Raw genomic sequence first — 18,426 nt, 5'->3', positions numbered from 1 at the left:
TATTAATTCTTTAACAATTTTTTTTTTACCAGTGTTTCACTGAGAAGTAGCTCCGATAATGAGCTCAGCAGATGTGCAGTTTGCTAATTGCTGCTGGCTAGTCTGAAGGAGCAGAGTGGGGGAGACCCAGGCAAGGGCTGATCTGTGAGGCTGAAGTTTGGAAACTGCAGCTCTGAGGAGGAGCTTTGTCCTGGAAGGCGGAGCTTGGTCCACCCAAGTGTCTTGCACAGCTGAATGGTTGCTATGGAGGTTAAAGGATTTCTCAAACAAGCATGAAAGAATCAGGGTAACGCTCCAGGCATGTTTTTGATGAGGAAATAACATTATAACTTGATGTACATGTAACATTATAACATTAATTTGACATAATAAAAGACTAGCCCTTAAAACTTTTCTACATTTTATCATTCTACTGCCATGTATTTCTGTTGTTCTTGCCGTTTTATGTGAACAAACACACTAGTGCATAACAGTGAAGCAGAAGGAAAATTATGTTAACTTTTTAACGCTTATATAAATAAAAATCTAATAAAATATTACGTTTGTCTTCCGCCCCTGTGAGTCAGTGCCACAATCACAATTATAGCAGAAAGTCTTAGTTTTATTTCGTCACCTTGTTCCCCAACTCTCCTCTTTGCAAAGTAGCTCAAATTCAATCCAGATTGAATGGAGATTATCTGGTCACAGAAATTTAGTCTCAGATTTGAATCTAGCAGTTAACTGGCTGGAACAAAACAGGAATCCGTTGTCGATTTTGCTATATCTTCAAGGTCTTTATCTTTTTGTCACATGGAGCAAAAAAGGCTAAAAGACAAAAAAAAAAAAAAAAGGGTTTCAGCTCGAAGAACCTGCGTCACATTTTGGGTCATACGTGGTGACCCAAGTTAAAAAGAAAATCTGGATACACCAAAGTCTGCGTTTGAGTAAAAGTAAGTCAATAGATGTATTCCTGTTTAATATGGGATTAAAAATAACATTTCTTTTAATATAAGAATCTTTTAATTTGTTTGTAATAACTTAAAAACAAATAAATAAATAAAAACATTCCCATCTGTTTTAACCACCTGTGCTGGCAGGCCGGTTTTTTGAAGTTTCAAGATGAGTGCAAAGGTTGCATAAATACTGAGAATAATTTAAACACAGGTAGAATCCACCAATTAGGTGGCTTTATATGGCAATTGCTTTTATAGATTTTTTTTTTTGAGGGATAGTGGTTAAAAGAGGGGCACCATTACTCCAAATACATATCACACTTTTCCGATTTATGCTTATTAAAACTATTGAACATTTTAGTTTAAAATGCAAATAAATAAAACATCCACTATACACAAAGATATACACAAAAATATACTGGAGTAAAAATTCTGAATCACACAGAGGGAGCCGTTAAAACAAAGAGGAAGCCCACTCATATGGGAATATTATCCAGTTTTATCTCAGTGTATTTGTTGCTTAGTTGCCGTCAAGCAAACCGTCAGGATAAATCCGTCAAGAAATATGCCTGCTGCCTGGACTATTAAATGAATAATTCAATTCATCTATTGTTTGTAACACAGAGGCGAGGGATTCAAGTGAAAGTTACTCCATAAAATACATTTAAACTACAACAACAAAAAAAGGGTGGCTGTCCTGCAGTTTTTAGATGTGGCACAGGTACAAAACTCTGGAATGAAATGACTTAATTACCTCCTTCATGTAGCTCAGTTCTCCAGAGTCCTGCTAATGACCTAATTATTCTATTCAGGTGGTGCAGCAGAGGCTCATCTAAAGGTTGCAGGACTGCGTCCTTTGAGGACTGGAGTTTGACACCCCTGCTTTAGACCAGTGTTTCCCAACCCTGGACCTCAAGGCTCACTGCCCTGCATGTTTTAGGTATTTCCTTGCTTCAGTCCAGCTGATTTCAATTGATGACTGATTAACAGGCGTTTGTTGAACTGCAATCAGTTGAATCAGGCACATTAAAGCAGGGAAACCTCGAAAACATGTAGGACAGTGTGCCTTGAGGACCAGGGTTGGGAAACACTGCTTTAGATGCTAGCGGAGATGAGATGAATGTTAGTCAGGTGAACGGTAATAAACGAGGCACGGCGAGATTAAGCGCTGCAGCCGACGAGAGGCTCACCTTGTGAAGGGATGGTGTCCTCGGAGCAGGACGGGGTTGTGGTCTCCGTGCTGTAGCCGCTGGAGTACTGCAGGGAGTCGCGGCTGCTCTTCTGCTGCTCCACGCTCAGGCCCCGGGTCAGCACCATGGCCAGGTCACTGGCTGCCGGGGAAACCTCCTCGCCGTGCTGACGACACACAGGAAAATTAGGGCTGCCATGTTTTTGTCGAATCGTTACGGATGCTTTGGTACAACCTGAGCCTCTTAACACTGTGGTGATGCGGAGAATGTAATAAGAGAATAAAAGAATTTGAGTGGAACTTGACAATTTTTTTCCAACTATTGCATTTCTATTGTGTTTTATTGACGGATGTCACTTTTTTATTCCAACTGATTTCATCATTTATTTTTCTACAAAATAATATGCTGTTGGTGTGCAGCATTTGTTTGTAAAGTTCTATTTGAATACATTGAGACTGGAAAAAATGATCTAGAGACAAATGAGTCAATCTTTCCTACGAACGGTTCTGATTACAGTATGTGGGTGTGTAAGGTGTAAATGAAGCTCAGTCACTTCCTTTATTTTAAAACTATTTACACTAAGGTCAGAACCATAACCTGCTAATTTGGATTAATTAATTGCATAGATTTTAATACGTAATTTTTTGTCCGGTATCAACCATGTTTTTTCCGTCCAGAACCTTTGTACTCGTGCGTTTCTGGTACGCTCATGAATCCGACACAAAAGCTATATCCACAAACAACAGCGATGAACAACAAAGCTGCTTCTCTTGGTTCATTTTAGCCTAAAAAAAACTGATCAGACTGGATGCTGGAAAAGACTTGTTGTGTTCAAGTTGTGATAAAAGGAGTAAGCCTATCAATGAAGCTATTCATGGCTAAATTAGCATCTTAATGCTAAACATGTAGCAGCAGCAGAGACTTTCTAAAACGCTAACGTCAGTCCAGAGTCCACATTTCTTAAACAAAAAAAAAGAATCACTTCAACTTGGAACTGTTGTATGTAAAATAAATAAATGAATAAAAAATTGTGTTAAAATTTTTAACGCATTACAATCTACAAGTTAAAGTCTCGAAGCCTACTTATTTAATTGAAATGACTATCTTGACAAATGTGTATGCTAATTTTGTAAACCTAGAAGTTCTCTTGAGAAATATTCTCACATTTAAACAGGTCATTTCATGAAACTTCAGGGTCTGGAAACTATAATATGTGATACGATTTGTGTTTTTGTGCTGAAGTAGCTTCTTATTTAAGCTGAGTTTGTTATTGTTTGAAAACATCACAATTCATAGATACAAATGTAAGTATTTGCTATGCAAATTAGTGAAACTAGGAATAATGACTCATAACTCTGACCACTAGATGTCAGGAAAGTGCTGCCAATGTCATCTGTGGTATGTTTAGAAAATGCATCAACCTAAAGCTTGACTGTGTGATGGTTGAGATAAATTTGCAAACGAAAGTCTGGAAGTGGTTAATGCTAATGCTAGTCCTCATTCAGTAGATTCACTGAAGACGTAAACTTGTTGCACATTCAACAACTGGCCACAGTATCTAGTTTAATTACTTTGGATCAACATTATTAGATTCTTTTTCTTCTTTTGCTCTTTCCTTTGGTTTGTTATTTTGTTTGTATTTCCTTTTAATTCATGCAAAGCACTTTGAATTGCCTTGGTGCTGAAAATGTGCTGTGTAAATAAAATTACCTTTACCATTCAACATAATATTTAGAACAACAAAGCATTTACATACAACAATAAAGTTGCATAATCTTTTTATATTATTACATCCTAAAAAAAAATCATATTTTGAGTCATTTGGCTCACTCTCATTTGGCTAGCATCGTTACCTTGGCAGCGATGCTAGCAGGTGTCATCCGGGGTCTCTGGCCCTCTTCTGGGTGTGACGCTGCCGCGTATCCCTGGGAACCCGGCGAGCCCTCGCTCTCTCTCAGCCTATCCACCGGCTCCTTTCTCCTCTGGACCGGAGCGGCGGCCACGGGCTGCTCGTACTGACCTGCTTTGGACCAGTCCTGTACAGTTGAGGGGAATTAGTAAACAGCAGGCGGATGGCGGAGGTAGCACAAGAGACCTGTCTGCTACCCAGCAGTTTGATTCGCTTCGCCTGAATGCAGAGAACATGGCCGGGTGTATGTATGTGTGTGTGTGTGAGATGTGTGTGTTTTGGAGGTCATATGAAGACAGCTTGTTGTTTGGTTTTTTTTGCTGAGTCATCAGTAGGTATATCACACAACCAGGGAGGCAGGTGAGGGTAAATTAAAAAAATAAGAATAAAAGAAGCATGCATGCACACACAGCAGCCCATGATGAATGTTTTTAAAGAAGCAAAGCAATGAGTGGAAAACAAATCAGGTGAGGAAAATAATAGTCATCTGAACTCTGCAGAACATATCCAACTGGAACGGAGGGAAAAGGTGGAACTGGAGGAAAAACAAAAAAAACAAGGGCAAGTGCATGGGCAACAAACCTTCCACATGGGAACCTTTGATGTGGGAGAGGAGGAGCTGGATCCAGAGGGGCGGATATAGGGTGGGGACGCAGGAACGGGAAGAATGACAGAGAGAGGCCTGGTGGAGCCAGAGTGAGAGAGAGCGGGGCGGAAGGTAACGAAGGACGAGCCAAACTGCGGGATGAGAGACACGGTCATGTCACCAGAGAATGGAAAAGCGGCAGGCAGACACGGCGAGGCAGCCAGCTGTGGAGAACATGAGAATGTAAAGCCGCAGTCACAGACACCCAGCCTGAATCTGAGAGGGAGGAAAAGATAACCGGAGGTGATCCTAGCTGAGGGAGGAAGCATGTAGAAGAAAGCCTACAGGGGTCTGCTGCTTCACATGGCATGACCGTGTTAGATGGTGATGGGATGTGTTAAACAGTTCAGCTGTTAAAACTTTGTTCTCAGGATAATCGTAAAACAAACAAAAAAAATTGCGTGGCGTGCATTTGTATTGACCCTTTGCACGTGATGTCACTCTCTTCGAAACCCCGCCCGCTCCGCCATGATGGCTGTCAAAACAACCAATGTGCTCCTGTAAAGCCTGATAAAACATTTGCACATGTGCTAGCCTAATATCGCTTTTATTAAGTTGAGTTCGCAGTGAAAAGACAAGGATAGAAACCAACCGTGTCATTTTATCATGTAACGTTTAACGAGGAGAGTTACGGCGGCGATGGATATCAGCCGTTGCTCATAATGACGGTCAGCCCTCGATGTAATCATGGATTTACAGCAAACACTTTTTACAAAGTAAGAAGATAAAAGTTCATATAATTTATAAGTAAGTATGATTAGAAAGATATGAAACATTGCATTATGGAGAAGGTACGCGGCTAACCATTAGTAGCCATGGAAACAGTACCCCACCATGTAGCCTAGCATGTATGGAAAAAACTGGTTAGCATCTCGTCTTTTGTACGTTTTTAGTGCTGCTCCGGTGTACGGGGAAACAACGTTTATGACATAGTGAAAATAATCATGAGGCGTGAATTCAGGTAGTAATTTGATCAACATGTCAGGAGGGAGGAGGTGTCGGTTTCTAAGCTAGCTGTTTCCAACTTTTGTAAATATTGCCATCTTTGAGCCCCAAACGAGTTTGTTACGTTCACAGATAAATTAGCTCGACTTGAACAAGTAGAGGCCTTGAATAAACTGGAAAAAACAACTTTGGAAAACAATTTAAATCGCTCTGTTCAATACTCCCATCCCTCACTTCCGACGTCCATCATGGCGCCTCAAATGATTAAGTGACGTAGTTGGAGGGAGTCAATTCAACTCCCTGTATTCAACAGCTCAACATCTGATTGAATGGAGAGCATCTATGGCTGCGTTCACACAGCAGGCGACTGTGACACATACCCGACTTTTTAAGGTTGTCTGAAGAGTTTGTGTCACTTCCATACATGGTACTAAATGGAAACATTCACAGTCTAAACAGCCGTGTCGCATTTTGTCTGACTTTTTTTGTCTCTAGCTGGTTTCCGACACCTGGGTTAACATGCGAGGGGCTGGGCTTGGCTTAGGGTTGCTAGGTAACAAAACTGTTATATGACAATTTAGAGGTTTTTGAAATGGGCCAATTTGCAGCCATCAGCGGGACATACTTTTTCTTTTGGCTCTTGGACTGTTTCTACAAAGGTACAGAAACATGCAAAAGGTGAATTTTGGACCTTTTAACATTAAATGCAAAATGTTGATATGTTTGGTACAGGTATGTCTGAGTGTGTTTTTTCATCAAATGGCCTTTTTTGAGTCTGTTGTTCACCTAACAATTAATCGATTATCATAGTTGAAGATTATTTCAATAATTCTTTCATCACAATTAATCGTTTCAGCCCTTGAGGTCAGTTTTCTCCTGCTGAAGTTGAAGGAGTTCCTTTGCTGTGAATGTTTCTGTGATTTATTTAATTAAGCTAGAAAAGGCAAGATGAATTAAATTAAACCATCACAGATTAAAGCCTTTACTCAGCTCTATCATTTGTCACATACGCACCAGATAACCGATGCCGTTTGATGTGAATGCAGAAAGGTGAAATGTTGAAGCAGATCTGAGAATTTCCCAGACATGAGGAGTCGCATTTCTTTCTTTTATTTCATTTCATCAAGCACGACTACACGTGTCCAGATGGAGGATGTCACCGTCAAAGATCCCCTCATCATTTAAACAAGAGAAGCCCATCATCCGATGTAAAATTAAAAAAAAGAGAGGGAGATCCAAAGTTTGTATGATTGTTTTTGCGACTCGCACAGTGTGTACCGCAAGGTTTCTGTCACGATATCCAGGAAGGAGAGCAAACAATCGTGTTTGTCAGTCGAATTAAAGCGGGATCATGGAGGAAACCTGTCATGGAGGAGAGCTGTTGTTGTGAAGAAAGCTTTTGCTTCAAATCTTAGCAAAATTCTTTCCTTTCCACCAGTAAATCATCAGCAAAACTTTATTCTACTGCACCTTAAAGAATGTGCTTAAAAAAGAAAGCGGCTCCGAAACATGAAAGAAGTTGCAAAATCGCATTTTAGGGAGATTTATATGGGGACCTTATCAAGAGGCTGAAGCACAAAACGCACCTAATTCCTGTGCGGCTGTTAGCACAAAAGGTGGTTTTATTCCAAGCGAAGCAAAAACAACAGCGCCATTTAAAAGCAAACAGATATTACATTAATTTCAGCCCAGCACTTACGTCTGAGGTGCTTTCTTTTTCTTACCACGCTAAAATAAAACCTCAGCAGGAGAAGGCATTAAGCTCTGAGGAAGTTAGTGTCAGGTTTGTGTTACTTTTCAGAAGTCTGCCTCAAGCTGGTTTCACATAACAATAAAACCGCAGAGCTTCCTGCCACCGCTGTGAGTGAATCGTGCCACTTTAACAGAGTGGCTCTAACAGCAACTTTTAGAACAGCCACAATTATCACAGTTGTTTCAGCGCTGACAACCCAGCTTTGTTCTCCTGAAAACACGGACATGAATGAATGGGGAGATGTTTTAGGTGAGAAACGGAAACGGATAACTTTGACAAAGTTTATTTACAGCAGCCTGTGACGTGGTGGATTTCTGAAAAGCCCGGGGGTACGGTGACTCAGAAGGGTCAACAAAACGTAACAGCAAAAACCACCACTTTTTAAATAAATTAGGTTTGTCTCTAGGTTTGTCAAAGTAATTGATAACTTGATATAATTGAGCACATGGGTAAATTTATACTCAACGTAAAGATTGCTTTAAAAATTGCTGAAATTTGGTGTTTTAATTTTTTTGCGTGTGTTTTGAGGAATTTCATTATGCTATTTTTGTAAGTGTGATTTTAATTCTAAAATGTGCATCTTAAATATCTATTCTGAAGACTTTATCGCAAACAATTTAAGATTCCTACATAACATTTGCTTTTTGGAAGCTAAATGCTGTATTGCACCCTCATGGAAGAAAGAGACAGTATGAGGAATTTAACAATGGATTAAACAAATTAATTTTTACTTTGCCCTTGAGAAAATCAGGTATTTACTCAGAACGAGCTTAATTAATTTAGGTAAATCTGGACTGTCTTTTACATGTGGCCGGACCAAAATGATACCCAACTCAACAAGTGTAAAGAGGATTTTTGACAAACTGCCAATCTTTTTGCTGATTTGTCTTTTTTGTTTTGTTTTGTCTGGGGTTATATTTTATGTATTTGTAAATGAGTGGGCATGTTCTTGTGCTCTTACTAAAATCAAGAAAGATATGTTTAAAAAAAAAGTTAGATTTTACTGTAATGTTTGAGTCAATACTTAAATAAACAAATAAATACTAGAAAAAAATGGATTATTAAACTAGTTTGTGTCAAAATCGATACAAACGGATCCAGTCACATTTGCCCAAGTCGTCTCATCTCTTCCAACAGCAGCGCTGCATTAACACTTATCCTTGAATTTTAACCTCTGCTAACGTGGCGAGTACAGCGACCCACATTAGCCCACAAGATTCTCATATCTGGTGTTTGTCAGAAAATGTCAATACTGTTTGGAAGAACTCCACTTACGAGGCAGATAGGAAAAAAAGGAAATCCAGAAGGAAGCCACCAGCTATGCTAATGCTACAAGCTAATGCTATGACACAGATGTTTTGAGAGCACCTATAAAAGGTAAGTAAAGCTCCTCTGTCTGAAACAGTTTACCCCAGAAGGTTTGTCCTGACTTCTAATAAAGTTTATTTAGTTTGTGTGTCACAATGTGGTTTGTTCAAAAAGAAAAACAGCCAAATTGCACAGCATGGCTGTAGTACTTACAGTGGTGGGGGAGCTGCATTCACTGACTGACTGGCATGTTTCTGAAGCCTCTGATGATGCAGAGCTGGAGGATTTCTACAATAGAAAGATAAACATTTTCTTATCTAGTTTATCAGTTCTCAAAACTTGCAGTGCCATAATTTTTTTAATTATTTTTCTTCTTTCACATTCAATGGTTAAATTTTAATTTATTTTAGCTTTTCTTATCCATGCATATTTATGGGGACAGATATACATAAATACCCCATCTGATGTTTAGAATCTTGTCCATTAGCAAGTTGCAGAAAAACACCAAACAGTCTGTAGCCATGAACTAAGTCCTATAGCACAGCACTGCTATGTGTCCGACCTCATTTCTTCACAGAAAAAGTCAAATCTGTTGATCTCCTGGTATGTTTCTCACACAGAACAACAACTTTTGGTCACACTGACAAGAAGCATGTCTATAGGAGTCAAGGTGAAGTTTCAGATTTAAAGACATTTGCAGTTTTGCGCACATTTGTAAAGGAAACGCAGCTAATAATCTTAAACACACTCAAAACCGGCTGTTTTGAGTGTGTTTAAAACTAAGAAAGCTAACACTAAAAAAACCTAAGAAAGCTAACGCTAAAAAAACTAAGAAAGCTAACGCTAAAAAAACCTAAGAAAGCTAACGCTAAAAAAACTAAGAAAGCTAACGCTAAGAAAAGCTAAGAAAGCTAACGCTACTCTTATGTCAGAAACATAACACTAGTGAAACTGTATGGACTACTCCTCATTCTTCCAAGAACAGAATTATGGCAGTGCGATTTTTTTCTACAACTTACTAAAGGACAATTATTGATTGGAGTGTTTAAATGTGCAAGATGACACTGAATTCAGACTGCTCCTGTGTGCTGTCGTTGGTGAAGGCACCAGGATTTCATACCTGGCTGGTGATGTCCGAGGGCATTGGCGAGGGAGGCTTGGAATAGATGTTTGCATCTTGGGACACGAAGCCCGAATCGTGGGAGGAAACGCTGCTGAGGCGGTGGGCTGCAATGCCCCCTGGTGGTGGAGGCTGTTGAGGCATGCTGCTGCGGTAGCGATAGGAGGAGGAGGAGGAAGGTGAGTGTGGCTGGGACCCTCCTCCACCACTACCCACACCTGCACCTCCCCCCGACGAACGGGAGGCGCTGCTGTGGGCGCTGTTGACGCTGCTGCATGGTGAGGGTTCAGGGAGAGGTGAGGAGGAACAGGGGGTGAGGGGGGCGGGGGGCACGGGGCAGAGCGATGAAGGGGTGAGGAGTGTTACAGTGCCGGATGCAAAAGCGGTTATGATCAGAGGAACGTGGTGGAAGGTAAAATTAGTTGTTGGTTAAAGTTTGGGAGAGTGAGCAAAAAATTGGAGGAGGCGAGGAGAGAGTTTGCGATTGGTTGATGGGAATGAATCCAGGAGTTTTTGTGAGTTGGTCGGGTTGGTGCGAAGTCACACAACAGTCACAGTTAGAAGCAGATTCGCCAGAAACGAAAGGGAACCGGGGTGTGAAGCGTCCGGCAGGAGTGAAAGAGGGCAAATCACAAACCAGGTACAAGGCAGAAGGTAGACAAGCGAAGATGGGAAAAGAGCACAGAGGGGGGGGGGGTTCAGAGAAGGAAAAGCAGGAGGGGGAGGGGGTAAACAGAGAATGTGTGAACTCAGGGAGATTCAAGGAATAAAGTAACACTACAGGTAGAAGGGTGTGAATGTGTGATTTCCACATAAACACACTGATGCCCTAGATGCAACATGAACACACACACGCACACCCACACACACACACACTGAGAGATTATTGTTTTCACAATCAAAATCCTCACACATCAATTTCTGCTATGTGGGCCATATGCAGTGCATTCATACGCCTTGACCGTTTTCAGATTTGGCCCGTATCTGAAAAGTGTGGAGACTTAGAAACATGAAGGTGTTCTGCTTAGACTGTCACATAATTTCCCTGTTAAATAAACTGCAGTCTGTCTGTGGTGTGGCACAAAGGCGTATAAATACTGTTGCAAGTCACTGCATTATTTACATCCAAGTAAAGCTGATGTCAATTTGGACTTTCATGTTTTAATCTGTCTCTTCGCTAAAACGGTGGGAATGTTGGAGTTCTGACAAAGATGGCGGCACAAACACTAACAATGCTCTGACAGACACAGACAGTACAAGTGAGACACCGACATCCAGGGAGGCTCCTCTTTCCAAAACTTAAGAGTTCTGTACACAGCACTGAAATACAGCTGCGTCCTGGTTTTTTATGTCTTGCGTGTAGGGGTGTGTGTACGTGTGTGTTTGCACCTGCACATGCTGCTCTTGCGTGAGCCAGAGCTGCTTGGGGACGACGGGGGGGTCTGGTAGGACCAGCTGTAATCGGAGCCCTTCAGATCCTTGATCACCTGCGAGAGAGACAGCGGCGACCGTCAGTCCGTTTCATACACGCTTCCGGCGTTTTCTATCAGCCAGGAGTTGCTGCAGCTCACCTGTTCGCTGGCAGGGGGCAGTTTGTGGGGGTCGGTGGTCAGCACGGTGAGGTCATCGATGATGGCCTGGAGGTGGGTGATCTCTCCCAGCATGGCGATCTCTCCGTTCTGGCCAACGGGACACAAACGAGGAGCGTGATGCTTGTGACTGTCAGGATCCAGCCTCACACACCGTTCAGTGAGGTCATGTCCCCTATGATCAACTGCAGCGCCAAACATTTCTGACTGAATCGGTGCTTTTCATTACCTGCGAGCCGTTACCAACAAAAGACTTGAAATATTTCCCTTAATGGGTGATGAATGACTGATTATGACTCTACATCAGGGGTCTCAAACTCAATTTACCCGGGGGCCGCTGGAGGTAGAGTCTGGGTGAGGCTGGGCCGCATTCACACACACGGTCTCCTCAGCCGAACCTTTCTGATTGCCTATTACCATATTTGGCCGTAGTCAGGCGCTGTAACAGCGGTAATTGTGTAGTGTCTCTTTAAGATACTCTAGTATTGCTAATGATGTCAGAAGTATGCGCCACGGCTTCTCTGTAGAGAGCGTGGGAGAAACGTGCTAGACGGACATGTTAGCTCCCTAACTTTTTAGTAATGTTACGGGTTGTTTGGACGCTGCTCAATTTTCATGTCTGATAATATAGCAGCCGTTCAACCGGCTTTGTAAGGTTGGTGAAGAGTGTATTTATTAAAGGACAACACTGTGGAATTCCCAGTACCAGTGTGGTTGTGAGTTTTTGACTGTCCTGACGAATCTGCCGCCTCCTCTCCTCCCTTAAACACAACCCAAGCGTTACAGCGCCTAACCTTAATTACGTTACACTGATCAGCAACTTCCGGGCCTAGACTGGATGCTGAAGCACGTGAAGCGGGAGCGGCCGCGGAAATTGCGCATGTACCGCATGCAAATAATGACAAATAGAAAATGCAAAGAGGCCCGGCCGATGTCCCGCCCCCGAGAGCAATATACTCCACCGTGATTGGTAAGTTCGTTCAGCTCCACACACAACACTGAAAAGTGCCAATTATATCAAACTCGCGGGCCGCACTAACATTAAACTTTCATATTAAGGCGGGGGCCACAAACTATCGTCCCGAGGGCCGCAGTTGGCCCGCGGGCCGCGAGTTTGAGACCCCTGCTCTACATAATAGTTGAACGATGGAGTTTTGGGGTCACTACAGATGAAAACAGAAAGCAGGGACTGCTGACTTGGTTATTGTCTACAGTAAACACCATCACTGCTCACAGGTTTGGTGCTTCAAAGTTTATTATCCACTGAAAAAGTTTGCGTGACTCCCACGCATTTTCAAAGGACGGTAAAAGTTAGCATATATTTATGCAAACTTTCACGCCACATTCATTTTAATATACATGCCGAATTGTGTGTAAAATATGGTGCCGCACGTATTTTGTGCGTACGCACGCTTTATATACGAGGCCCCAGAATGTTTTAGTGCTCCGCACTTTTGAAAATTTCTCAACTTTTACTATGAAAGCTGTGCGCCCAGGATGCCAATCTAATACATCTACCACTGAAACCTGAGAGGACATCTGTCACTATCTGGCTCAAATTTCTGACTTTGCAATGTCAGGGATTAGTTTTAATAGTGTAAATGTATGAAGAACTGTATTTTTCCTCGCAAATGTAACTTTTTACTGTCTAGAGAGAAATGAAGACTTCACTGTAAACAGAAGGCAAACCCCGGGCCTGGGATTTTATGATGTAAATAATGACATCAGGTTATTAAATCATTTAAATTTAACATCAAACATTTAGTATTGAAAAGCTTTGCGATTCTTTTTCCAGATGATTTGTTGTTTTTATTCATGAATAATAAGTGCAAAAATGTTTTATAAATGAAAAGAAAAACATTGAAGCTGAAATAGTCAAAAGAAAAAATCAGCTAGATGTTTCACACAGATCTCATTTACATATTTGCAGAAAAATATCGACTTATTTGTAGAGAGAGAAAAGTTCATTGGCAGCAGAGCAGATTAACAAACATTGTTTTCCTCTTGATTTAGTGCCGATATGAAAAGACTGAATAACTGTTACAATTATTATTATTTGAAATGAACAAGGAACGTAAAAAATATCTAGATATTGTATGACTAAAATGTTGGCACAACCTGTGTATTGGTTCATTTATTGCCTTATGAGCAGAAGAGGGCGCTGTTTGTTTAAAATCTCCAGAACCCAGCAGTTTGTTGGAAAGGTTTTGCCTTCATGCAGGTTGGTGTTGTTGTCCATATATTTACCACTTCTCTCCTGTCTTTCTTAAAGAAACAGCACTACTTTTATTTTCACTTACAAGTTTTTAATAATTTTCGTTAATAAGCTAGAGTTCTTTTCGTAGTCAGTGCGTACGCTAACTTTGCACCAAATTTAGTTGAAATATAATATAATAATCTGGTGGTGACCGTCGCATCCTTTGTTTTTCTACCAGTTTAAGGTAAGGTAAACCAGGGTCCGATCGGGCCGGCTTCCTCCTCACCACCACAGGCTGAAGGAAGCCGATGAAGGTGCAGAAGCGCCCCCTCTCCTCCACCAGGGCGCGGCGCACAGCCTGCTTCTCCGTCTCCTCCATCAGCAGACACATGTCGGTCACATCCTGCATGGCGCTGTCCAGCTGCGGCTGCAGGTCACCTCGCCCTGCCAGTAAACACAGAACGAGCTTTTCAGTGAAGAGAGGCGGCTTGACACAGATCAGTACAGGAGAGCTGGAGAAGAGGACTGAGGAATGGAAGAAGGAAGGGGGGAGATTACATCTACAGTGACTTGCAAAAATATTAACTTCTATATCGTTTGATTTTTTGTTGTTGTTGGACTTTGAATAGGCCATTTCAGTGTAGCTCTGGGTGTATCTTCAATGTTGTTGTACATATCTTTAAGGCTAAGCTTCAAGTCTTCTGCTGTTCTATCTGAGCAGTTTTTTCTGTCCCTGGTTCCAAAAAGCCTCCCCACATCATGGTGCTGCCACCACCATGTGTCACAGAGCGGTTAATATTTTATGTTATTATTATATTCAGCCAGATTTGTGGAGTGCAAGACTACTAGCTGCCCTGGGGACAGATCCTCCCGCCTGAGCTGTGTGCAGTAATATGTGCATCTTTACTGCTTCTCTGATAAATACAGTTTCATTAGCTAACCCTAAATTTATGTTTGTCACATAATGAAATCATTTTAATGAATACTACGTATGAATACTTTGCAAGTCGCCGCAGCTTCAGGTTGTTGCCTCTTTGTACTCCAGTATTAAAACATAAATAAAAAGCTGATCTTAGTGGAGGAGAATGTACTCTGATGTGTTACAGCGTCAGCACCGGTCCAATGCATCACCAGTGTAGCATGGCGGCCGTTTGAAAAGTTACACTGTCGAAAATCAACTAGAATTTGGGTCATTTAGCAAAAATATTTAGCTTCAAAACTAAACATTTAGCTTACTAACTAAGTAGTTTCACGCAAAATATGTAGTTTTTACATGAAATATTTAGCTTGTTAATTAAATATTTACTTTGAAACTGAGATGAATAAATAACATGGTAATATATATATATATATATATACAGTATATATATATAACACAAAAAAATGAACCTCCATCTTATTCTGTTATGACAGGATAAATAACCCAAATCGTCAGTTTTTGCCGTATCTTTACAAACAACGCCCCGTAGTGTAGAGCCAAAGCAAAACAGAAAATCCAGATGCTGTCTGCTAGCTAGAAGAGTAAAAGTGAAATGCAGTGCATAGAAAGCAAGACATGAAATGAACCTCTGTAGTGTTACAGCATGCAACACAAATCAGTGCAGATGTCAGTACCATCAGGGACATAATGAAAGAAAGAGTTGCAAAGGAGTGGCAGCATGACAGCAGAAAGCCTGCAGTGTCACTACAAAGCTCTAATAACACGAGCTACAAAAGTCACGAAGGAGTCAAGGAGGAAGTTCCATTATATCAGGCAACAAAGACGAGCTGGTATAGAGGCTGAACTCTAATCCATCCTCAGGGGACCGAAACTTTGATTAAAGTTGTTTAGAGACTGCAGTGCTCTAGAAACTTCTTCCATTTGAAGGTCAGGGTGAGAGGACACAGTAATCTGTATTAATGCTAATGTTTATCAGCTAAGCTAAATTACAGAAATAGTGTGGTCTGGAGGACCAATCGCATTCATTTTCAGTTTAGCGGCTTACTTTTTCAATTCAAAGCTACGTTTGTTCATCTCAACAACATTTGCTCGTAATGTAAAGAATCTATCAGAATTTAGTTTTCTCTAAGTTAGCTTTATTCTTAAGGAAAAGTAAAACAATGTATTTTGTTTGTAGCCCAGGAATACAATGCAACAAAAAATTTTCTTACATTGTTTTTTTTTTTTTTGTGGTGATCCAAGTAAGAAAAAAGGCTGCAATATTTCCTCCCTGCACTGAAGGTTAACAAAGGTCGCTGGATATTAATTTATTTCTAAAATGATGATTTTGATGAAGCTGCATTGTTGTGACAAAATTATCACATCTTTCTTGAGATTTAAAAATCTGTCAAACATTGCAAGTATCTGTTACTGGAGAGTCAGACAGGGAATATGTCTTAATTTTAGGAGATCAGCGACTGGCAAATACTTAAAAACAAAACCAATCTTATCCACCAGTCTGCAAATGTCTGAAAATCAGCAAATGTCCTTTTTGTTCTGATGTGAAAAAGAGCAATAGCTATATTTAGCAACGATTCAGATCAGAAAATCAGTGTCAGCCAAAATGAGAATGTTAAATGACAGTTAAACTCTGAGGTTTGGGCAGAAGGTTTATTCTGTCTGCGTTGAGCCACAAAAAGTTTCATTGCTCACCTAAAGTGACAAAGTCAAATCAAACCCTCTGCTCTCATGTCTAAAACAACGACAGACAGGATGACAAAGAGACTAGCTGATGCCGCAGAGCAGCGGTGAGTGACAGGCCGATACTTACCCTGCATCTCTATTACAGGGAGACAAAATGCCACAGGGACGGAGGGACAGTGAGACGGTGGCAGGTGAGAGCGGGGAGGGGCGGGGCCGCAAAAATAGAAGCAAAATTGGGGGGAAAAAAGAAGAAAAAGGGAGACAGAGAGAGAGAGAGAGAGAGAGGGAGAGAGCATAAATAGCAGAACTTATTGTTAAGGTTAGTACAAAGAAGCCATCAGGACAGCCGCTGTGCAGCAGGTTAGAGCAAAAACAACGCAGCAACAACCAAAAAGGAGTCCAGAACCAAATATATCACCATGCTACAGCTGTTCAGTTATCAGGTTACACGGGTCTGGTTCTGTGTAGAACCCCATTAACAACAATCGTTTGTTTGTATTTCATAGTGACATTTATATTATGGAGTATTTATTAGTTAAGTATTTATTAATAATAGTATTTTTTTGTTTGTTTATTTAGAATGAAACAGCCCTCTCTCTCTCTCTGGTATTTTGAATCTATGAATTTATTTCAGACATTCCACCAAGAGAAAAACAAAACAAAGGTAATACTTACATTAACTTGAACACAATTATTATTACCTTTGATTTGATTTTTCTTTTCTTTTTCTCTCTTGGTGGAATGTCTGAAATAAATTCATAGAACACTGTTTTGTTCAAAATTTAAAAAAAATAATACTGTTATCAATAAAAAAGGTATAAATACTCCATAAAATATATAAATGTCGTCATGAAATACAAACAAAATAAATATGTTAGATATAAATATTTATTTTTTTTTTAATTCATTGAAGAAACGTCACAGATCAAATACTAGGAGTTGCAATATTATTAATAGTCACCAGATGGCAGCATAAACTGATCAATGATTTTATTTCTATCCTTCAAACTCACAATCACTTCAGTTGGAAAGTTTGGTTTCTGCTTCCTGTTTGTTGATAACAAGAGCAGCTTAAAGGGACAGTACTATGTGTTTTCCAGGCTCAAAGTTCCAATTTATAGAACAATCATGCAACTATGTTACCTTCAGTTATTATAAAACTGCTATATAATTACCAAATATAACTTAAACAAAATTTGACTTAGTAACTTAACGCATTGAAATTGGGCCTCTGTCTCTTTAAAAACTAATGCTCTTTCTGAAACTCTGCCTCCATGAAGTCCCCACAACATGGCTCCTTTATTAACCCATTTTAAGAACATTTTTACAAGTGTCACACTAAGAAGTAGATCATATAATGAGCTCAGGAGATGTTTGCTAATTGCTGCTGGCTAGTCAGAAGGAGCTGAGTAGGGGAGAGCTGCCCTTTACGGCTGAAGCTCAGAGGAGGAGCTGCGCCTCAAAGGCGGGGCCATTTCCACCCAGACGTCTTGTACAGCTGAAGGTTGCCATGGAGATTAAGGGATTTCTCAAACATGAAAGATGAAAGAATCAAAGCAACACTTCACGCTTGTTTTTGATAAGGGAATGTCATTATAACATGATGCAGAGGTAAAAAAAAAAAAAGTCAATTTCACCTGATGCTGCCCCTTTAATATTGAGTCAATTAAAATAAATTTATTCCTTTATTTTGATTTCTATAAAGCTCTGGTGAATAGTGGTAGGATCCCAGAAGAAGCAATGTTGGAAAAAAAACAAACAAACAAAGAAACTTGTTTTTCCAAAGTTCCACATAAAGATCACGACCGAGACCAGAGCCGGAGCGTCACTTCTGGTTACCTTTACGAGCCTTCTTCTGCAACTTGATGGTGTCAGATGACTTCTTCTTGATCTCGTGGCGTGACCTCTTGTACTCTTGAAAGAGGAGAAACAGAGATGCTTTTACATGGGAATGCAAAGCCTCGGGGTGAAATTAACTTTCCTCGCGCTTCACATGTCAGCTTTAGCAGAACTGAGTCCGTCAACCGATCCGACACCAGCCTGTAGTCTTTTCACTGCCTCAAAGGAAAAACATTACAGTTGGAGACAAACTTAAAGATTCTCATTTAAGTCTACCCATAATCAAACTATTTGACAGAAACCATAAATGGTTAGAGGGGATATTTATTGGTTTGAGAAAGAGAAAAAGATAAAATAAAACAAAATAAAATAAAC

The 18,426-nt window shown here is 40.5% G+C and overlaps 1 protein-coding gene across 5 annotated transcripts in view; it reads right to left on the bottom strand.

Moving 5' to 3' along the window:
- The window catches only part of mtss1lb (MTSS I-BAR domain containing 2b), a 74,700-nt gene that overhangs the window by 10,230 nt on the left and 46,044 nt on the right, over positions 1–18,426 (bottom strand). The window contains exons 6-15 of one of the 5 annotated variants that reach the window (XM_032559945.1): positions 18,052–18,126; positions 16,340–16,348; positions 13,876–14,033; positions 11,375–11,482; positions 11,193–11,290; positions 9,804–9,951; positions 8,897–8,971; positions 4,614–4,769; positions 3,976–4,158; positions 2,123–2,288 (exon numbers count right to left, since the gene is read on the bottom strand). In XM_032559945.1, the coding sequence (XP_032415836.1) occupies positions 2,123–2,288; positions 3,976–4,158; positions 4,614–4,769; positions 8,897–8,971; positions 9,804–9,951; positions 11,193–11,290; positions 11,375–11,482; positions 13,876–14,033; positions 16,340–16,348; positions 18,052–18,126 (1,176 nt within the window). Of the gene's footprint in view, positions 1–2,122; positions 2,289–3,975; positions 4,159–4,613; positions 4,770–8,896; positions 8,972–9,803; positions 10,075–11,192; positions 11,291–11,374; positions 11,483–13,875; positions 14,034–16,339; positions 16,349–18,051; positions 18,127–18,426 lie in introns of all 5 variants that reach the window. The other 4 variants (XM_032559943.1, XM_032559944.1, XM_032559946.1 and 1 more) reach the window with 4 other exon arrangements.

Source organism: Xiphophorus hellerii, chromosome 4, assembly GCF_003331165.1.
Source record: "Xiphophorus hellerii strain 12219 chromosome 4, Xiphophorus_hellerii-4.1, whole genome shotgun sequence".
Classification (NCBI taxonomy): Eukaryota; Metazoa; Chordata; class Actinopteri; order Cyprinodontiformes; family Poeciliidae; genus Xiphophorus; species Xiphophorus hellerii.
Note: the sequence above shows the minus strand (reverse complement) of the source record. Positions and strands in the feature narration are given on the sequence as shown.